Source organism: Anomaloglossus baeobatrachus, chromosome 4 (genome assembly GCF_048569485.1).
Source record: "Anomaloglossus baeobatrachus isolate aAnoBae1 chromosome 4, aAnoBae1.hap1, whole genome shotgun sequence".
Lineage (NCBI taxonomy): Eukaryota > Metazoa > Chordata > Amphibia > Anura > Aromobatidae > Anomaloglossus > Anomaloglossus baeobatrachus.
This window is the reverse complement of record NC_134356.1, coordinates 637,284,039-637,307,320: the sequence shown is the minus strand read 5'-3', so window position 1 is coordinate 637,307,320 and position 23,282 is coordinate 637,284,039. Positions and strand designations below refer to the sequence as shown.

At 45.8% G+C, this 23,282-nt stretch overlaps 1 protein-coding gene across 2 annotated transcripts in view; it reads left to right on the top strand.

Moving 5' to 3' along the window:
- PPP3CC (protein phosphatase 3 catalytic subunit gamma) overlaps positions 1-17,032 on the top strand; it is a 77,517-nt gene extending 60,485 nt beyond the window's left edge. The window contains exons 9-14 of one of the 2 annotated variants that reach the window (XM_075346445.1): positions 3,055-3,180; positions 4,442-4,519; positions 8,571-8,652; positions 9,811-9,908; positions 12,603-12,632; positions 15,279-17,032. In XM_075346445.1, coding sequence (XP_075202560.1) covers positions 3,055-3,180; positions 4,442-4,519; positions 8,571-8,652; positions 9,811-9,908; positions 12,603-12,632; positions 15,279-15,433 — 569 coding nt within the window. In that variant the 3' untranslated portion in view covers positions 15,434-17,032. Of the gene's footprint in view, positions 1-3,054; positions 3,181-4,441; positions 4,520-8,570; positions 8,653-9,810; positions 9,909-12,602; positions 12,633-15,275 lie in introns of both variants that reach the window. The other variant, XM_075346444.1, reaches the window with a different exon arrangement.
- The last annotated feature ends 6,250 nt before the right edge of the window (positions 17,033-23,282 follow it).

Below are 23,282 nucleotides of genomic sequence, written 5' to 3'. Positions count from 1 at the left end.
ATCTGTGATTTGCTAGTGTTTTTGCACTCACACCTGCCTGACTTGAACCCATCCTGCCTGTCTCTCTTGGCCTTTCCTTTTACCTGTCCTCTCCCTTGCTCCTGACCCCCGGGGTCAGCTGCTACTACCAGGGATTGTATGGGAGTGGTACCTGGTGTCTACCAGCAGTCAAGTCCAACCTCACCATCCGAGGCTCTGGTGTATATCCGGTAGGCACTTAGTTACGCCCCTACGAGGAAAGCCTGGCCCGTGGTGCAGGGGGTCCACACGTGGGTGACAATTTCTGAAATATCATACAAATTTCCTCTCATGCATCATGAAAGAAAACTACACAAGTACGGCCTGGAATACTCAGCTGGTGTCTATAAGGATAACACGGCCTCCCCCTTCTGCCGGCCAGATGTTGAGGGGCACTCGCCCTGACACACGCTGTCTGCAGATGAATTTCTGGCATGGGATTTATCCCTGGTCATGCTGCAAGGATCATTAAAGGGTCGGACATTGACTTGTAGTGTAGATTTCTCTACTAGGAGATAATTGTAAGATCGTTTTTTTTCGTTGTTTGAGAGTGATAATTTGCATGGTTGTAAGGTCCTCCATACACATCAGATATTGGCAAATTGGTCGACCGCTGCCCCTCCTGGCTGCCCCCATACAGAGGAATGCTCGGCTCTGTAGAGCGTTCCTGTACTCTCTGTTTTCTTCATAAAGTTCCATATAAACATGTCATAAGTTAACAAAGTGTTGGCCATGTGAGCTCAGATCCTGATCCGAGTCTCAGATCAAGGGTAGAGGAGCTCAGTAAACCTCATCAACTCCTTTGAAGCTGGTCCGGTGTCTATAAATGAAAATCCCCATCCAATGCATCTTCTCAAGTCGTATTGATTTACTGAGACTTCACAAGGAGCTCTAAGTTACAGATTATTGCTTCAGAGCTTCTGGGGTCTGTATTCCTCAAGGTTAGAGCAAAATATCTGTAAGGGAGATCATCTCTCTTATATCTCCCAACTTTGAAAAGTAAGAGAGGAGGGCACATTTTTATTTTGCGCTAAACCTGCACCCTAACCTTGCCCAGTCCCAGTTATGTGTATACACAGAAATACTGCTCCTCGTGAAGCCCTTCAAGGTTCCCACACAGTAGGGCACCCCTTAATGGCCCCGTGTTTCTTTTAAAACAGTAAAATTCATTTACATATAGTAGGACGCTCCCACTGTATTTGAGGCCCACACAGACCCCCCCAATCACAAAATATGATTCCCCCATAGATGCTCCCACAGTATGACGCCTCCCCCAGACCTCACCACACAATATGATGTTCCCCACTGAGTACACATACACACACAACTTTGCTAAATTAATATACACACAGCTCTGGTGCATCAACACGCAGCTCGGCTGCATCAACACACAGCTCTGGTGCATCAACATGCAGCCCGGCTGCATCAACATACAGCTCTGGTGCATCAACACGAAGCAGTGCTGCATCAACACACAGTACTGCTGCATCAACACACAGCTCTGGTGCATCAACAGACAGCTCTGGTGCATCAACACGAAGCAGTGGTGCATCAACACACAGTACTGCTGCATCAACACACAGCTCTGGTACATCAACAGACAGCTCTGGTGCATCAACGCGAAGCAGTGGTGCATCAACACACAGCTCTGGTGCATCAACACGAAGCAGTGGTGCATCAACACACAGTACTGCTGCATCAACACACAGCTCTGGTACATCAACAGACAGCTCTGGTGCATCAACACGAAGCAGTGGTGCATCAACACACAGTACTGCTGCATCAACACACAGCTCTGGTGCATCAACACGCAGCCCGGCTGCATCAACACGAAGCATTGCTGCATCAACACACAGCTGTGGTGCATTACCACGCAGGCCGGCTGCATCAACACACAGCTCTGCTATATCAACATACAGCTCTGCTACTTGAAAACACACTAACACACACTAGGCTATGCTATATATAGCTCTCCTCTCTCATATATATATACACACACAGTGTATATATATATCTATATATCTCACACAATCAGCTCTGCTAAGCACTCACACACTGTCTTTTATAAATACACACACTCATCTCTGTTGTATACACACACACTCTTAACTTCTATAGATACACATTCAGATATATATTGAGTGTGCTGATGTAGCATAGCTGTGTGTGTGTCTATATACATACACACACACACCTCTGCTACATCAACACACTCAACTCCCCTACATCACAACACAAATATTCAGCTTTACTAAATAGAAACTCACTCAGCCCTGCTGTATATCTCACATACACAGACTTGCTACACACATACACCATGACTATGTCCTGCTCCTCTTTCCTTTTTTCCGCTGCCGGTCACGTGACTTGAGATTGTCTTGTAGCGTAAGGGTTTGGTAGGCCCTTTATTCTTTACATTGACTGACCAGAAGAGAAAGGACCTGTTTGCTCCACCATCATATTCAGCTGTAACTAATCAGAGGACACAGCTGCAGCCGGCCTCCCAGGACAGCGGTACAGCTCCCCAGATGCGGGACAGTCCTGCTGGATTCGGGACGGCTCGGTGGTACGTTCTATGTGCATCTCCTGGTGAGAATAGTGCTACAGTGTGTATGTGATTGGGGGACTTGTGTTGGATTTCTATCCTCTATCCTCTTACAACTTGATGGCCGGGGTAGTGAGCGTCCTGTAACCAAATTGTCATTTGCATAACAAATTTTAGTATCAGTAAAAATGGGGATGTCTGCAAATACACTCATCAGATGTGCAAGGGTCCTGCTACACATGACAAATGAATGAACAAGAATTGATCGAAATCTATACCACGGTCTCCGCTATGGATCATTATGAGTTAACATCATCCCAGTCTAGCATTATGTGATAATGAAATAATCCGTATATGTGCGAGGCTGCCGGAGCTGGCGCCACCACCACATGTCTTTGTGAGGAGCAGCTCCTGCCGCTGCCGGTGTGTGGGAGGCGTGTGCTGGAGCCGTCTGCAGTACATGTAAAATTGCTTCTTATTGTCTCTTACAGCCGCAGTGCTCAAGTATGAAAACAATGTCATGAATATCCGTCAGTTTAATTGCTCTCCACATCCTTACTGGCTGCCAAACTTCATGGATGTGTTCACATGGTCCCTGCCCTTTGTGGGGGAGAAAGGTAAAACGCAAAACGTGCACAATACACGGTCACTATTGTCAGATTATTATCAGATTGTCCTGCAGAGGCCGATTGTGGAAGCAGGAAAGGAGAGGCCGAGGGCCTGTGCCTGGGGGAAATGGACCTGTGCTGTGCAGGGGCCAAAATAAACACTAAAGTGCAAGTGGAAATGCTGAGAAAACCCCTGTACAGGGAACACAATGTCACACTGATGTCAGCAGGAAGCCCACTCTGCAGTACCTCGCCAACCCACCGGAGGGCGCAGCTGTCTCTGTGTTTATCTATCTATCCATCCCTCTATCTATCTATCCCTCTATCTATCCCTCTATCTATCTATCTATCCCTCTATCTATCCCTCTCTCTATCTATCTATCCCTCTATCTATCCATCTATCTATCTATCCCTCTATCTATCTATCTATCTATCTATCTATCCCTCTATCTATCTATCCCTCTGTCTATCCCTCTATCTATCTATCTATCCCTCTATCTATCTATCCCTCTATCTATCTATCTATCTATCTATCTATCTATCCCTCTATCTATCTATCCCTCTATCTATCTATCTATCTATCTATCTATCCCTCTATCTATCTATCTATCTATCTATCTATCTATCTATCTATCTATCTATCTATCCCTCTATCTATCTATCCCTCTATCTATCTATCTATCTATCCCTCTATCTATCCCTCTATCTATCTATCTATCTATCTATCTATCTATCTATCTATCTATCTATCTATCTATCCATCTATCCCTCTATCTATCTATCTATCTATCTATCCCTTTATCTATCTATCCCTCTATCTATCTATCTATGGCTTTGCAGGTGATGGCCATTGACAGTTCCTCTCTGGTTATCCTCCCTGATTCATCCCTAGTGTTATGTTTTGCTATTGACCCTGTCACTGCTGGTAGCATGAGGTGGTACCATTAAGGGTTTCATCAGTAGCCCAGCTCCTCCAAGTTGGCGCACCCACATATATTATTACAGGAAGGTTTGCCATATCTCCCAACACAGTCTCAAGAGCATGGAGCAGATATTGGGACATGGGCCATTACATGAGGAGAGCCGGGCAGGGCCATGACCCAGCGCCAGGGTGATCCTTTTATATGAGGAGGGACCCCTATATAATGACCTCCTGTGGCCTCTGGTGCACAAGTATCTTACTACGAGCTGCCAGAAACAGATTCCATGAAGAGCGGTATTATATAGCATTGTCAGTAGCGTTGCCATATCTTGCTCTTTTTCTCTGCAGTTACGGAAATGCTGGTGAATATTCTCAGTATATGCTCGGACGACGAGCTGATCACAGATGGAGAGGACACACTGGAAAGTAAGATGGCCATGCTGCTCTTATTCTTTATATTTCCTGAACTTCTCATTACAAGGCGTTTTGCACATTACTTATGTCCTGGTTTACACAGACCTAATATGCAGTCATTTCCATTATAATATAGAAACCAAAGCATTCATGAGAAGGCAATTATTATTATTATTATTATTATTTATTTATAGAGCACCATTGATTCCTGGTGCTGTACATGAGAAGGGGGTTACATACAGATTACATATACAAGTTACAGTAGACAGACTAGTACAGAGGGAAGAGGGCCCTGCCCTTGCGGGCTTACATTCTAAAGGATTTTGGGAAGGAGACAGTAGGTGGGGTGTAGGTTGGGCGTCAGCTCCGCACGGTGGTGGGGCAGCAGCTCCGCACGGTGGTGGGGCAGCAGCTCCGCACGGTGGTGGGGCAGCAGCTCCGCACGGTGGTGGGGCAGCAGCTCCGCCCGGTGGTGGGGCAGCAGCTCTGCACGGTGGTGGGGCGGCAGCTCCGCCCGGTGGTGGGGCGGCAGCTCTGCACGGTGGTGGGGCGGCAGCTCCACACGGTGGTGAGGTCATTGAGGGTTATAGGCATTTCTGAACAGGTGGGTTTTCAGGTTCCGTTTGAAGGTTGCAAGTGTAGTAGATAGTCTGACGTGTTGAGGCAGTGAGTTCCAGGAGACTGGGGATGCTCGGGAGAAGTCTTGGAGTCGGTTGCATGAGGAGAAAATGAGAGAAAAGGAGATCTTGGGAGGACCGGAGGTAACGTGGTGGAGTGTAGTGGGAGATTAGTTCAGAGATATATGGAGGAGAAAGATTATGCACAGCTTTGTAGGTCAGTGTTAGTAGTTTGAATTGGATACAGTAGAAGATTGGGAGCCAGTGAAGGGATTTGCAGAGAGGAGAAGCGGGGTGGTATTGAGGCGAGAGGTGGATCAGTCGGGCAGCAGAATTAAGGATGGACTGGAGAGGGGTGAGCGTGTTAGCAGGGAGACCACAGAGGAGGATGTTGCAGTAATCCAGGCGGGAGATTATGAGGGCATGCACTAACATTTTTGTAGATTGTGGATTGAGAAAAAGGCGGATTCTGGAAATATGTTTGAGTTGAAAACGGCAGGAGGTGGTGAGGGATTGGATGTGTGGTATGAAGGACAAGGCAGAGTCAAAGGTCACTCCGAGGCAGCGAACTTTGTGTGCTGGGGAGAGCATGGTGTTATTTATTGTAATAGATAGATCAGGTGGAGAGTGTAGGGGAGATGGAGGAAACATGATCAGTTCAGTTTTGGCCACATTGAGCTTTAGGAAGCGAGAGGAGAAGAAGGAAGATATAGCCGATAGGCACTCTGGGATTCTGGACAGCAGAGATGTAACATCTGGACCAGAGAGGTAGATCTGAGTGTCATCGGAATATAGGTGGTACTGGAAGGAAGCCATGGGACTTTATGAGTTGTCCCAGGGCAAATGTATAGATGGAAAAGAGTAAGGGTCCCAGGACAGAGCCTTGAGGGACGCCAACACAGAGATGGCGGGATGAAGAGGTTGTGTGGGAGTGGGAGACACTAAGGCTATGTGCGCACTAGAGATGTGAAGTTTCTCAAGAAAATTTCTTGAGAAACTTCTGGGAGTGAATGATTTCCGGACCTCCGGAAAAAATCCGCACCAAATCCGCATGCGGATTTGACGCGGATTAGCCGCGGAATAGCCGCGGAATTGCCGCGATTTTCCCGCGGGTGGTTCCCTGCGGATTTTTGCAGGCTGTACTGCAGAAATCCGCAGGGTACCTGCAGAAATAATGGACATGTTCATTTTCTCAAGAAAGTTTCTCGAGAAATTCTTCATGCGGAAATTTCTTAAGAAAAATCCGCACAAGTGCGCACAGCTTTTTTTTTTTTTCATAGAAATTGCTGGGAAATGTCTGCACAAAGATTGCAGACATTTCTCAAGAAATTTCCGCGGCAAATCCGCGGGTAAATCCGCGGGTAAAAAGCTCTAGTGCGCACATAGCCTTAAGGTGCGGTTGGAGAGGTATGAAGAGATCCAAGACAGGGCGAGGTCTCTGACACCAAGGGAAGAGAGGATCTGTAGTAGGAGGGAGTGGTCGACAGTGTCAGAGGCTGAGGACAGGTCTAGAAGTAGGAGTATAGAGAAGTGGTTGTTAGCTTTGGCAGTAAGTCATTCGTGATTTTAGTCAGGGCAGTTTCAGTGGAATGATGTGGACGGAAGCTGGACTGTCGGCTGTCAAAGAGAGAGTTAGAGGAGAGGTGGGAGGAGAGTTCAGCATGGACATCCTGCTCCAGGAGTTTTGAGGCGAATGGGAGTAGCGATATGGGGCGATAGCTGGTAGCAGAGGTTGGGTCGAAGGAATGTTTCTTTAGGATGGGTGTGACTGTTGCATGTTTAAAGGCAGAAGGGAAGGTACCAGTTGTTAAGGATAGGTTGAAGAGATGGGTTAAGGCTGGAATTAGGATAGTGGTGAGGTTGGGGAGGAGGTGGGATGGGATGGGATGGGATGGGATGAAGTGTGCAGGTGGTGAGGTGCACTTTTGAGAGAAGATGTGCAAGCTCTCCTTCGGTGATGGTGGGGAGGAAGTTTATGGGGGAGGAGCAGTGGTCTGTTATATGAAGGGGTTGTGTGTGGTGGTTGAGTTGAAAAGACTTGTCTGGTTTGGTCGATCTTTTCTTTGAAGTGTGTAGCAAATTCTTCTGCGGAGATGAGGGAGGTTGGAGGGGGCAGCGGTGGGCGAAGGAGGGAGGTAAAAGTATGAAATTAGTTTTCCTACCACCAGGGGGATCCACTGTAAATGCATTTATTGCAGAGTTCGCTTGGAGCTGTATATGGCGCCTATATACCGCATATACGTATATAGTATAAGCCGAGTTTTTCAGCCCACTTGTTATGCTGAAAACACCCCCCTCGGCTTATATTTGAGTGAGGTTCCCACTAAAATATTATTCTCACCTGTCCTCTGTTCCTGCGGTGTCCTCTTACCTGCTTCTTGCCGACCACAGGTACATAGACCCCTCCATGATCGCGTCCAGTGCACGGGGCTACTGCTGCCATCATTACTTTACTTCAGTTGAATGCTTTGCGGTGCTGCAAAGCATTCAACTGCAGTAAAGCGATGACGACAGTGGCGACACCGGACGCAATCATGGAGAGGGTCTATGTGTGGTCTGCAAGAAGCAGGTAAGAGGACACCGCAGGAACAGAGAACAGGTGAGAATATTTTTTTTGTGTGTGTGTGTATGTGAACAATGGCGTAATAGTGGACAAGAAGGGTACTGGAATGAGGACATTACTACAGGATGGGGCACAAGGATTGGCACATTACTACAGGATGGGCACATTACTACAGAAGACAAGGATGGGCACATTACATTTTATTGGTATCTATTTTTATTTTAGAAAAGTACCAGTAGCTGCTGCATTTCCCATCCTAAGCTTATACTCGATATATATATATATATATATATATATATATATATATATATATATATATATATATATATATATATATATATATATATAAAAATATATATAACCTGCCTTTCCTAGATCATTGTGTATAGAGTGTACATATGCAATGCTAAGAGCATGCACCCCAGCAGTCATAAAGAGATAGCCATGACCAATCGTTATCACTTCATATACTGGAAATATCCCTTTACCTTTGGTAATGGTCTGGCATAGGGGCTGCATTTATGGCGGCTCAGCATTCAATCCAACCTTTGTCATCAATTTCATATATACACTCACCTGATAAGTTATGATGCACAGCGTAATATTTTGTAACCTGCCACACAGATGATTAAATAATTCACTTTCTAGACATATTACACCCAGATGAAACCACAGTTTGCACCAATTACTGGTGTCTTTACCGCAGATATTGAGAAATGGGATAGGATTAGGTTTATGAGAGGAGACGTCCAGTAGTTGAGACCCCTTACCCCCACATGTAGAAGGAGAGGGCAGAGGTCTGGCAGCCAGGGTGTCCTGTATCAGACGTCAGGCAGTTTTACTTCTTTCCTTGAATTAATAAACTCTTTCTGTTTCCTTCTAGCTGGAGCTTCTGTGCGTAAAGAGATTATCCGGAACAAGATCCGAGCGATTGGGAAGATGGCCCGCGTGTTCTCTGTGCTCAGGTGACGTGTTCAGAATAAGTGCTATATACCTCGTATATGTGAATATATATACTAGCTGTAGTACCCTGCGTTGCCTGGGATAGTGACCCTCTCTCTCTCCCACACTTCCTCTCTCCCTTGCTCCCACTTTCCATCTCTTCCACTCTCCCTGTCTCCCACTCTTCCTCTCTCCCACTCTTCCTCTCTCCCACTCTTCCTCTCTCCTACTCTTCCTCTCTCCCACTCTTCCTCTCTCCCACTCTTCCTCTCTTCCTCTCTCCCTCTCTCCCACTCTCCCACTCTTCCTCTCTCCCACTCTTCCTCTCTCCCACTCTTCCTCTCTCCCACTCTTCCTCTCTCCCACACTTTCTCTCTCCCACTCTTCCTCTCTCCCACACTTTCTCTCTCCCACTCTTCCTCTCTCCCACACTTTCTCTCTCCCACTCTTCCTCTCTCCCACTCTTCCTCTCTCCTACTCTTCCTCTCTCCCACTCTTCCTCTCTCCCACTCTTCCTCTCTTCCTCTCTCCCTCTCTCCCACTCTCCCACTCTTCCTCTCTCCCACTCTTCCTCTCTCCCACTCTTCCTCTCTCCCACTCTTCCTCTCTCCCACTCTTCCTCTCTCCCACACTTTCTCTCTCCCACTCTTCCTCTCTCCCACACTTTCTCTCTCCCACTCTTCCTCTCTCCCACACTTTCTCTCTCCCACTCTTCCTCTCTCCCACACTTTCTCTCTCCCACTCTTCCTCTCTCCCACACTTTCTCTCTCCCACTCTTCCTCTCTCCCACACTTTCTCTCTCCCACTCTTCCTCTCTCCCACACTTTCTCTCTCCCACTCTTCCTCTCTCCCACACTTTCTCTCTCCCACTCTTCCTCTCTCCCACACTTTCTCTCTCCCACTCTTCCTCTCTCCCACACTTTCTCTCTCCCACTCTTCCTCTCTCCCACACTTTCTCTCTCCTACTCTCCCTCTCTCCCACTTGCTGCCACTCTCCCTCTTTCTCTATCACCACCGAAATCATATTACCTGACACATAAGCTTCTTATACTAAGAATGTCCTTCGTTGCCTATAGCAACCAATTACAGCTCCTATTAATGACCAGTAGCAAAATAGTTTGATAGTTTGTGCTTTTATTATTAGTTTTGCTGTTATCTGACCTGTGATATTTCATCCCCAGGGAGGAGAGTGAGAGTGTGCTGACACTGAAGGGCCTGACACCCACCGGAACCCTGCCCCAGGGAGTGTTGTCAGGAGGGAGACAGACTCTGCAGAGCGGTAACGTTTACTCTTTACGCCACCTCTTTTCTTCTGTATTGTACTTAGTCATGTTTCGGAGTCGTGTGTGAGGTGCACGGGGGTACAGTACCGGCACATAAAATACTGTCACCCTAAACTCAGGAGCTGAGTAATCCAGAATAGAGTCATACGTATATAACCGAACTTAGAGCATTATCACAAGGCACAAACAAAAAACATGTCAGACTCGGCTCTGCTACAAGTGTACTTTGGGTGGATTCTGTGAGATATCACCTGCAATAATGTGATCACTGATAAACATAAAGGGCAAGCGAGCAGCAGCAGTCATCAGTAGGATACGTAAAGAGAACCGGTCATCAGCATTTAACCTATTAGGCCATGTGCCCACAGGATAATATACCCGCAAACTTTGCCGCAGATTTGTCCGAAGGTTTCCCGCAGCTGCTCCCTGGAATCTGAAGCTATCCATTGCTGCAGGATTTGAGCATTTTTGTTGCGGTAAACCTGCATGACAAGTGCGGAAATACCTGCGGACGTCCCACCCTGTATCTCCATAGTGGAAAGGCGGGACATCCGCAGCATATTCCGCAGATGCACATACTGCAGCATTGATACAGCACTCCCCAAATCCCATAGGATAACATGGGTAGTGTCTGTACATGCGCAAACCTGTGGATTTATCTTTAAAATCCAGGTAAATCCGCAGGTTTTCCGCGGCAAAATCCATGGGTACGTTGTCCTGTGGGCACATAGCCTTACAGTAAAGGTACGGCAATAATGGCCCCGTATATATAAAATATAATCTTTTATTGAAAAGTCTCTTAAAATCAACATATATCAACAACAGTACATAAGTAAAAATATACAGAGGAAATTACAGACATAAATCCCACTAGTAGGGGGAGGGGGGAATTCAGGGAGAAAACCAATCCGAAACAGTGGGCAAGTACCTGACTAAAGTCAATCTCTGAGTGGGGTGAGACATCGAGCACATATATCACATCACAGCTAAAATAGCCAGAGTGAGTATACCCCTATCACCCTTCCACACAAAGAAGCATATATAATATTAATATGTCAGCTTACCCAGAATGGATGAAGATCTCCCAGAGAGCCCCAGCAACCCCGACGCGCGTTTCGCCTGGTGACTTTCTCAGGGAAGTTGCCTGATTTTTTGAATGTGTAAAAATTCGTAGCCTGGTTCTTGTTTAATTTACCTTGGTGCAATGAACTGTTTGTTCATCGAGACAGGACTGAGAGTAGGGTCTTGGGTTCTGTCATGGCCCCTCCTTTTTCAAATGTCGCGCTAGCATCACCCTCGCCACAAGCGGATTTTGTGCATAGCCATCTCCCGGCATTCTCCTGCAAAAAAAAAAAAACTGCTGTTGTTGGCGCATGTGCAGAACATTGAGCCGAGATCTTTATTTGCGCATGCACTGCCTACAGTACCATTTTGCTGATGGCCGCCAGAGGTTAATCCAAGCATGTTCCTCCTTCGGCACCATTTTGCCGGAGAACGCCGGAAGGTGGATGTGAGCAAGGGCGGCACTGAAAAAGGAGGATCATACATATGTGGAGGGACCACGACAGAGCCGAGGACCCCTACTCACGATCCCGTCCCACTGACCCGCAAAGCCTGTTACACCAGTAACCAGAACAAAGTTACGGAATTTTTCACTACACTTATCCATTAAATCAGTATAACGGGGCCATTATGGCCGTACCTTTACTGTGATAGGTTAAATCCTGATGACCGGTTCCCTTTAATGATTGCAGGGGCATGATCACTGGGACCCCCACTGATCCTGTGTATGAAGGGGCTGCAGAGCATTTCCTTCTTGCAGAGCGATTCTCCCAGGCACTCGGCTGTGCAGAGAACCCTGCAGCACAATCCCATTCACTTCAATAGTGCTGTGCTGCTAACTGTGAAGAGGGCGCAGCACTGAAACCCTTCACTTCCCAGCGGTTGGACCCCAAGTGATCATTTATTATTAGGAATACCCCTTTAATGTTACTTAGAGTCGGTCGAGCGCTCACAGTGACTGTTGGTTAGGACATGACTGGGATGTAAGTGTCATCATAGACTTTTATATGCCGCACCTCACTGTGGGTTGAGGCTAATACACCCTGTGTGCACTGGTCCATCGATGGCGGTTCACACATGGGTATGATATATGAGAGGATTGATGTGGGGATGTTCCTCCTCATCCTCTCCGCCTCGCACAAGCCTGCACAGGTTACACATGGGGTACAACGGCACAATGATGAGCTCTGTATTCCCGGAGAAGCACTGACACAACCTGCCGGGATCTGCACCAGACATTCCTGGATTTCCATTCACAATGAAGGAGCGTGTTACTATTAGTGGACAGATATCTGCACAATTTTAATTGTATGAACCAATCTAGAGGATTTAGTTTCCTAAAATAATAATGGAGCAATGCTAGGCCGGCAGCGATACCACGTTCCCTGCTGATGCCCTGCAGGCACTGACGGTATAGTGGATGGCCTGATCAGCACTGTCCGTTCTGCGTGCACAGCTCAGTGCTGCGCAGAACATCTGGGTCCAAGGTTGTGAATATTACATGTGCGGCCCCAGGGAAGAGTGCAAGGAATTGTGTCAGCGTGTTCCCTGGACCATGTGCATAGGATTGGTAGTTCGATGTGACCCAGATATACGTCTTATACATTGTCTCTCTGTCTCCCGTACAGCCACAGAAGAAGCGGTTGAGGCTCAAGAAGGTAAAGTAGAAGTTGCAGTTCATGAAAAGTACACTAGAGGGAGCTCTGCTGATAGGAAATAGCAGGACACAGGAGCCAGACTGATGGTTCAACGTTTGGGCCTAAAAACAAGCAAAACCTTTTTAAAGGGAACTTGACAGTAATATTACCCCTGTGCGTGCAGGATAGGGCGGTGTAAAAGAGACATTTTATGGCGCCATCCTCTGCATCGTTGTGCTGGAATTCAGCTTTTATTGATATGCAAATTAGTCTGGCAAGCGCACTGGCGGCCATATAAGTTCACTTGCGGTCTATGGCACCTTTGTGTTTCCACCATACCGATGTTGATTGACAGTGGAAAGCACAGGGAACGGGTAAGATTTTTCCGCTGCTGTCAATCAAGAAGCAGGGGACGGTGAGAAGCAAAAAGAACCCAGGGCTCCCTGATCAAGGTTCCCCCTATGACCTGATCAAAGGTGGGATCTCTGACTGCAGTTACTGTGTTTGCCCGAAAATAAGACACTGTCTTTTATTTGTTTTGCCCTGGAAAATGTGCTAGGGTTCATTTTTGGGGTAGTGCTTATTTTGGAGGTAAGTTTACCCCCAAAAAAAGCAGACTACCCCCCAGGAGAATCATACTTACCAGTCCCCAGACATCTTCATCGCTCCCAGGTCCTCAGCGCGCGCTCCCTGCAAGTTCTTGTCTTCTCCACAGCAGTCTTCCCTGCTGCCGGTCAGCCAGCACTCACACACATGCATCAGACACACATCAGACATGTACACACACACAGCGCATCGAGGACCTACGGTGGAACACATCGATGTGTTCCACCTCTGGTCCTCGATGCATTCCACCGCAGGTCCTCGAAGCACTCTACCTCAGGTCCTCGATGCATTCTACTGCAGGTCCTCTCGTTCCACTGCATCCCAGGTCACCCGAGCAGTACGGAGTTACTGGTGGTGTGTGTATCTGTGCGTTCGTTCCACCACAGGTCCTCAATGCGTTCCACCACAGGTCCTCAATGTGTTCCACCACAGGTCCTCGATGTGTTCCACCACAGGTCCCTGATTCATTCCACCGCAGGTCCTCTCGTTCCACAGAATCCCAGGTCACCTGAGCAGTACAGTGTTACCGTGGGGTGTGTGTGCGCGCGCACGCGTTCCACCGCAGGTCTTCAATGCGTTCCACTGCAGGTCTTCGATGCGTTCTGCTGCAGGTCCTCAAGCATTCCCACTGCAGGTCCTCGAGCATTCCACTGCAGGTCCTCTCTTTCCACAGCATTCCAGGTCACCAGAGCAGTACGTTGTCATCGGGTGTGTGTGGTGTCTGTGTACGTTCCACTGCAAGGCTTCGATGCATTCCACCGCAGGTCCTCACCTTCCACAGCGTCCCAGTCTGATGTGTATTATTGCGGGGTCGGTCTTCTCTCTTTTGGGGGTGTCTGCTTTCTATAATGCAGTGTCCTGCAGTATTCTTCACTTTTTTAGCTGCACGGACACTTCATTAATGAACCGCGACTAGGGATTATTTTCAGGGTACTTCTTATGCTTAAGTCTTACGCTGAAAAGGCTGAAAATTCCTGCTAGATCTTATTTGTGGGGTAGGGCTTATTTTTGGGCAAACACTTTATCTAAGGGTTAAATGGCAGGATTCACACGTTACCCCTATGTTTAGGCTGTCGTTAGTCAGCAAAGCGCACGTGGCACCGATAAAGCATTTATTCTAGAGCGCTGGTGTTGTTGGGGATGAGGCTCAAGCGATGTCTCTCTGGATCTGACTGCTGTTCCAAATTATATTGTCGTGTGTGCACAGCGAGAAAGAATAACAATTAGTTGAATCAATTATGAATCTCTCACGACTGACGAGCCGACAGACTGATCTTTATTCTTAGACAAAGCCCTTATAGGACCAAGAAGTAAAAGGGTGTAAACAAAAGTTTAGTCCAATCAAGTATCGTAGGTCGGGGCTCAAGACGTATAGAAATTAGCATAATCTCTTCTGGATTGGTCAGTCCAAGCTTTAGGAATTTCTCCTTTGTTCATCACCTCGGGTGTAGACAGGATGCGGCAGCGATCTTCAAATTACATATACTGATATATACTGTGTTAAGGAAAATCACTAAATATGCAATATACATATATACGTGTTAGTTTACATCTACTAAACTATATACCGGAGTCTATGAAATGGCTGAATTAAGTATTTTTAGTTACTTAATTCTTATCCAAAAACACTGTTGTCTGGGATTTTTTAAATTTTTGACAATTGTAAGAAATCCTGAAAAAAAAATATTCCCTTACCTCTTGAATTCCCCACTGCTCCATTGCTGACACTCCTGGTGGTCCCTGCCATTTCCAAAAGGGATGATATCCTGTCCATCAATCACCTGACTGCTGCAGACAATCACTGGCTTCATCAGTGACGTTTTCACATGACAGCAGGTAACTGATGGGATGTCAGCCCTTTTAGTACCAATTGGGGCTAGTGCATTGGCAGGAGAGCCAAGGGGTGAGTAACCGTCCTCCAGGTGCTTTCTATTAGCGAGCCTCTTCTGCCAGCAGTTGCTTTTTTATGTGTTTTTGGATGATAACGTGACCCCTGCCCCTAGCCTAAGTAATGCAGAAACATATATAACGTTTTCTTCTCCTTTCTCTTCCGCCCAGCAGTCAGGGGATTCTCTCCCCAACACAAGATCCGCAGCTTTGAAGAAGCCAGGGGTCTAGATCGAATCAATGAGCGTATGCCGCCTCGTCGTCCCACCACCCCCCAAGACATCAATCTGAACTCAGCCGACAAGAACAGTAACAGGAGCCAGCAGTGACACTGCCGCCGGCGACATACACGGCGTCATCAAACCACCAACACATGCTCGAGGGCAGGACTCTCAAACCAGGCCAACATATAAAAGCACGTACACACCGATGTGCACACACAATACAACCATGCTGCTCCATCTACACACCCAGTGGTACCGCAATCATGTGTACAAGTATTAACCGCTCATCCTCCAGGTATGTATAAGAATACGGGGTCCATACATAACTCTCCCGATACATACACTCATTTTCTCTAGACCGATCTGCAAACATACAGGAGCCTCAGACACACACGTACGGACTGATGTACACGCCGACACTTTGTAACACACAGTTTGTGATCACACACACACACCGAGCTGGTCTGTCCTCCAGTTTGTATCCTCTTTGTAAATGTTATTTGCGTTCTATATATATATATTTATACATGTGTAATATAAATACCCTGTTTTTTAATGTAGGGTCCATCTAGCGGCAGCGGCTGCAGTATTGTACCATATTACCAGGGCCAGTTTGCAGCGCCCCCCTCCTGCAGAGCCACCTGCATTGCACCCGGGTACAGATTCAGCGATCCGCTCCTTGTGTAGGTGGGCGCACGGCGTTATTGATCAGGTGCTAGTCACGGCTTCTTGCTTTCTCCGAGAAGTGACGTAAGGACATCACCAAATACTCGGAGAAATGCAGAACCTGATTCTGCCAATGAAGTGTAATAACCCATCGCCCTAGGAGGTTGCATAGCATGGCATGTCCAAAGCATCAAATGCATGATCACCGCACACATGGCTGTCCTCCATTAAGTGATGGGAACTACCATGGGGGTACACTCATACATTGCACTGAACACGTGAGAACAAGCGCTCTCCTCTGAGCTCTGGGTGACCGATTGCACTGCCGTGGGTGGCTCTGCACACATACACTGCGCTGCGGTGGGTTGCTCTGCAGTGTGTGTCGCTACTCTCTCAAGCACTAATAATCATATACGAGAGAGATCACGTATTTCGGGCTTTATTTTTAAGGGGTTATGCTGCCCCCTAAACACTCCTGATCACATGTCCATCTCCACACCCCACAGGGCACATCCATTATATTAAGGGAGTGCATTTAGGGCTATCTACATTGAAAAACCTTTGTACCACAAGGGCTTGAGGTGACACAAAGTTGTTTCTTTAGTGTGGCACTCAGATACTGGGCTCCCTATTGACCGGGGACCCAAACTGCCATTGCAATAAGGCACTCAGGAGTTGGGTTACCTTCAGACAATCTCATATTCAGCACATCTCCTGCAGGGGTCTTTAAAGCACCATGGAAGAGCCACCTTATGGCGGTGTCCTCGGGTGCTTCTAGTGATGAATAGCACAATAATTAAACTCACTGCTCCCATCTTTGCGTTTTATTTCGATAGCCTACTTGGAGGGAGTCGGGAGATGCGCTCGTTTCTCTATGCCCCATCTTCATTCTTTCTTCTCTTTATTAAGTCTATGATTTGCTGAGTTGTCTTGTATTACAAAGGAGGAAATGTTTTTAAAAAAGTAAATGATTTTTTTCCACAAAAGATTGGGAGAAAAAAAAATGTTCAGATTAAACTGCAAAATAGTTAATGCAAAGTGTGGCTTGTATTTAATTCCTGCCATTGGTGATGTGTGATATGTCAGTGTACGGCCTCGGACGCGAGTGTGCACTGTGTGGCATCAGATGTGAGTGTGCACTGTGTGACATTGGACGCGAGTGTGCACTGTGTGACATCAGACGCGAGTATGCACTGTGTGGCATCGGACGCGAGTATGCACTGTGTGACATCGGACGCGAGTATGCACTGTGTGGCATCGGACGCGAGTATGCACTGTGTGACATTGGACGCGAGTATGCACTGTGTGGCATCGGACGCGAGTATGCACTGTGTGACGTCGGACGCGAGTATGCACTGTGTGACATTGGACGCGAGTATGCACTGTGTGACATTGGACGCGAGTATGCACTGTGTGACATTGGACGCGAGTATGCACTGTGTGACATTGGACGCGAGTATGCACTGTGTGACATCAGACGTGAGTATGCACTGTGTGACATCAGACGTGAGTATGCACTGTGTGGCATCGGTCATGAGTGCACTGTGGTATTGGATGTGAGTATGCTTTATATGATATCAGATGTGTGTCTGCGTTGTGTGGCATCAGTTATGAGTGTGTGATGTATGGCATCAGAAAAAAAAATGCTCTATATGACAGGACATAAGTGTGCACTGTATGGCATTGGACTTGAGTGTGCTCTGTGTGGCCTCGGATATGAGTCTGCATTGTGTGGCCTCGGACATGAGTGTGCACTGTGTGGCCTCAGACATGAGTGTGCACAGTATGGCCTCGGACATGAGTGTGCATTGTGTGAGATTTGCTGCACGTATGTACTGTGTGGCATTGGACGCGGGTGTGCAGTGTATGGCATCGGACGTGAGTATTCGCTGTGTGGCATCGGACGTGAGTATGCGCTCACACTGTATGATTCCCTCATAGTCCCCTTTACAAGTACTATTAAAATAAAAAAACCTCACCTAACCCAGGAGGCCACCAGCAGACAGCGGCAAGGACAAATTTCTATACATTTTGAACCGATATGTGAGAACCGTTCTTATTCATAACTGGTTACAACATCTAAGTGATTAGAAAGAAGCGGCGCCCCCCACTGTTACTCCTCCTCCTCTCCACACAATGGCAGAGCGCTGTGTCACATCTACATTGCCAGCCCCCAGAGCACTTAAAGACTGAATTGCATATGACTTCTTGGCTAGATTTCTCATGACTGGCACATCAGATATCTACAAAAAAGGTATGTTATTTATTTGAGGACAAGCGCCTATATAGCTATACACTACATCCACATGTATAAGTGTGCCGACACATTCCTTTTAACTTGCATGATGAATACCACTAGAATTGCTATTCGGCAAGGTTTTTTTTTTTTTACTAAATAGGCAAACGAGGGCGTGTCGGGGAGTATTTATTCAAAGTTTTTTTTCTCTGTATTTGTGTTTTTTAACTACACTTACCAGGTTAGTAATGGGGGTGTCTGATAGACGCCTCACTATTACTAACCCCTTGGCTTGATACCAGCTGTCAATTGACAGCTGACATCAACTCCGCAAGTAGTACCCCAATTGGAACTGCACCAGGGCAATCGGGATGAGTCGGGCAAAGTATTAGAATTGCACGTGGGGTGACTGCGTGCTGCTATTTGTAGGCTGGAAGGGATCAATAACCATAGATCTTCCCAGCGTATTGGGAATTGTAATGTCAATTGTTTTTGCCATTTGGGTTTTGCACTGCAAAGCTGAGTTTTTGACCAAAGTTCTGCAACAAAAAGGCTGCAGTTTGAACAGCATAGTGCGGTTTAGAAAACCAAATTCCCATAGACTTTGCTTGAAAAGCAGAACACATCCATTTTGGCATTAAACGCTGCAGATGAAAAAGCAGGTAAAAAGCAAAGTGCGTTTTTACCCTAATACCAGCCCCCAGCTGTCTGCTTTACCTTGGCTGGTTATCAAAAATAGGGGGGACCCCACCCCTCTTTTTAAAAAAATTTTAATGTCAAAAAGCGGTGTGAAATCCCCTCTTATTTTGATAACCAGCCAAGGTAAAGCAGACAGCTTAGGGTTGCAGCCTGCAGTTGTCTGCTTTACCTGCGCTGATTATGAAAAATAAGGGGGAGTCCATGGCATTTTTTTTATCTTTATTGCTCACAGCAGTATACAGACATCTTCAGGATTCAATAAAGCCTTTCAAAAACTTTATTAACATACGAACAGCACCCAAACTCGGATACATCCGCGATCGAATCCGAGATGCGCTGCAAACCCCAAACTTTATCGTTTAGGTTTCTGACCTATTAGAGAGAAAAAAAAATATATGCCGGACAACTGAAGCCGGTGAGTCTTATACACATTTGTACGACAACCCAATAATCCAGAATATTTGATAATCCAGCTCCTGCCAGCTGTTACTGACACTGTGCAGGTACTATATATGTCTTTATCTGAGCATCTATGTGCGTGCGGTGCTGCAGGATTACTGCCTCGCTGCCATATGACCTTTGTGTAGTTTTATGGCGTTTTATAGGTAAATATTAACTCTTTGAAATGAGTGAATAATTTCCTGAAAAACGTGTCCTGATTGCCCCAAACAATTCTATTTTGGCACGTATACTCCAATGGATGGAAAAAAAAAGCAAAAAAGTAAAAGTTCCCCATAGTAACCAATGTGACAGCTACATCATTTTCAAAAGAGCGTCCAAAAAATCTGTTATCTGATTGGTTGTAATAGATCACTGCTGAAAATTTCCACCATTGTGTTCACGTGGATTTTGGTTTTCCTATCCCTGATGCCTGGAACGTCACCCGCCGCCCACGACAATGTCTGTCATAATGTGGAGTGTTGTAGCAGGGAGAGTGTGCAGGAGGACAAAACACAATGGCTCCTCTGTGCCCACAGGCTGCGTAGTACAGCGGCAGATCCCGGACAACAATGACCCAAATGAAGGGGGGTATGAAGAGGTATTCAGTGCTGATCTGATATAATTGGCGGTCACACGTCAAGAGCTTGGCCAAGAAAATGAATGTTCTCGAGACGTCATTATTGCTTAAGTATCCAATGCAAAATGAGAAATTGTGCAATTTTCTAATTACTTTGTGAGTACTTTGTGTACCTTGAGAATACTTTTTGTACCTTGAGAGTACTTTGTGAGTACTTTGTGTACCTTGACAGTACTTTGTGTACTTTGAGAGTACTTTGTGTACCTTGAAAGTACTTTGTGTACCTTGAGAGTACTTTGTGTACTTTGAGAGTACTTTATGTACCTTGAGAGTAATTTGTGTACCTTGAGAGTACTTTGTGTACTTTGAGAGTACTTTATGTACCTTGAGAGTAATTTGTGTACCTTGAGAGTACTTTGTGTACTTTGAGAGTACTTTATGTACCTTGAAAGTACTTTGTGTACCTTGAGAGTACTTTGTGTACTTTGAGAGTACTTTGTGTACTTTGAGAGTACTTTATGTACCTTGAAAGTACTTTGTGTACCTTGAGAGTACTTTGTGAGTACTTTGTGAGTAATTTGTGTACCTTGACAGTACTTTGTGTACCTTCAGAGTAATTTGTGTACCTTGACAGTACTTTATGTACCTTGAGAGTACTTTGTGAGTACTTTGTGAGTAATTTGTGTAGCTTGACAGTACTTTGTGTACCTTGAGAGTACTTTGTGAGTACTTTGAGAAACAAGGAAAACAAAAGCAGAGTATGGTGCAAAATAACAATATTTATTATACAAGAAGGACTGGCACATAAGGGAGTCAGCGGCACAAATCAGAGGTATGTGTATAACAAATTGTGTATAAAAAACATGTAGTATACACGTACAGTGTCAGTTAGCAACTGCAAAACAAATTGCAATCAGGGTATGAGGTGCTATAGGAGAAATCGCAGTAGAACAGATAAAGAACTGTTTATAAACACAAATACAGAGAGGTGGGCAATAGTCATAGTATTTAAACAGAATAAACGCCCCACACTAAGTATGTGTTGAAAACATCCTATATTGCACATAGCACAGATGACAAAATTAAGATTGTATGCATGTAGAATGCATCATGCAAAATAACAGATTGCAGACACAGCTGACCAGTACTTTGTGAGTACTTTGTGTACCTTGAAAGTACTTTGTGTACCTTGAGAGTACTTTGTGAGTACTTTGTGTACCTTGAGAGTACTTTGTGAGTACTTTGTGTACTTTGAGAGTACTTTGTGAGTACTTTGTGTACCTTGAGAGTACTTTGTGAGTACTTTTTTGTACTTTGAGAGTACTTTGTGAGTAATTTGTGTACCTTGACAGTACTTTGTGTACCCTGAGAGTACTTTGTGAGTATTTTGTGTACTTTGAAAGTACTTTGTGAGTACTTTGTGTACCTTGAAAGTACTTTGTGAGTACTTTGTGTACCTTGAGAGTACTTTGTGAGTACTTTGTGTACCTTGAGAGTACTTTGTGTACCTTGAGAGTAGTTTGTGAGTACTTTGTGTACCTTGAGAGTACTTTGTGAGTACTTTGTGATTCAATTTCTTACCCATCTTTAAGATCTCTGCTTGCTGTCAGTGAATACTGAAAACTGTGCAAACCTAAAGTCACCTTTAGACAATTTAAGGGGATATGGTGAACCCCTTACATCGCAAAGTGTGGACCTTTTGCTGTAGAATTTAACAAAATCTAACATGCGGTGAATTTGAGAATCCGCACTAACAGATTGCAAAGGAAGCCCTTTAGTCGTAATATGCCTGGATTAAAAGGTGAGTTTGTGTTTATCGCTCCTATGGAAACTTAAGGGTTTGCAGAACAAATATTTATATCGTGTCCTTCCATATATCTTATTCTGATAGAAGTATAGTAGACATATACACTAATTCTGAAATAATTAGCCGGGGGTGAACCTGTATAGAGGGGTCACTGGGCCTAGCTTGAAGAGACCTTCCTGAGTATCATATAAACCTGACTCTCTAAAAGTTATAACCATGAAAATTGAGCAACAGTCTCAAACAATATTATGCAAGTGTCCCTATTCAACAGAGAAGTGTACATTCCCCATCCTGTCCCTGGTGGTCGGGGAACAGTCATAGCCTAATCCTTCGACTCCTGTCCCTTGTAGCCAGTGGAACATAGACTGTCCTCCTCGTGATCAGTTGAACATAGAGAGTCTTGCTCCTGGTGCACAGTGAAATATCAGAGTTCATCTCCTGGAGGAACATAGAGAATCCTGCTTCTGATGGTCACTGAAACCTTCTGGTGGTCACTGAAACATAAAGCTCTTCCTGGTGGTCTGTTGAACATAAAATGTTTTTCTGGTGATCAGTGAAACTTAGAGAGTCCTCCTTGTGGTCAGTTGAACATAAACCATCGTTCTCCAGGTAGTCAGTAGAACATAAGTCCTTCTGGTGGTCAGTGGAACATAGAGAATCCTGCTTCTGGTGGTCACTAGAACATAGACCTTCTGGTGGTCAGTGGAACATAAAGCTCTTCTTGGTGGTCAGTTGAACATAAAATGTTTTTTTTCTGGTGGTCAGTGAAACTTACGAGAGTCCTCCTTGTGATCAGTTGAACATAAACCATCGTTCTCCAGGTAGTCAGTAGAACATGAATCCTGGTGGTCAGTGGAACCTAGAGAGTCCTGCTCCTTAAGATCAGTGAAACTTAGAAACTCCTCCTGGTGCTCAGTGGAACAATCAGAGGCATGCTCTTGGTGGTCAGAAATCTATAGAGATTCCTGATCATCAGCGAAACATAGTGTCCTTCTGATGGTCAGTGAAACACAAATGGTCCTTCTTATGGTCAGTGGAACATAGAGAGTCATGTTCTTGGTGGTCAATAGAACATAGAGAATCCTGTACTTAGTGGTCAGTAGAACATAATATTTCTCCTTGTGGTCACTGGAACATATAGAGTCCTTCTGGCCAGTGGAACATAGAGAGCCATGCTCTTTGTGGTCAGTGGAACATGGAGAGTCTTTCTCCTGGTGGTTAGTGGAACATTTGTCCTTCTGATAGCCAGCAGAACATAGTCTTTCTACTGGTGGTCAGTGGAACATAACTCCTGTCCCTGATGATCCTAATGGGGAGCTTAGGCGATTACTACAGATGGGGTTGAACCGACTACTGTGTACCCCAACGGCCTCCTGGCATAAATATCACGTGTCAGCGGCCACTTATCGGCTGCAGCCTTCACATTCCATCTGAACAGGACGTTCCGTTCTACTCTGGGACCATACACAATAGGTTTCAAGTAGCAGAAAACCCCTTTAACGCTCTGTGCGCACGCTGCAGAAAATTT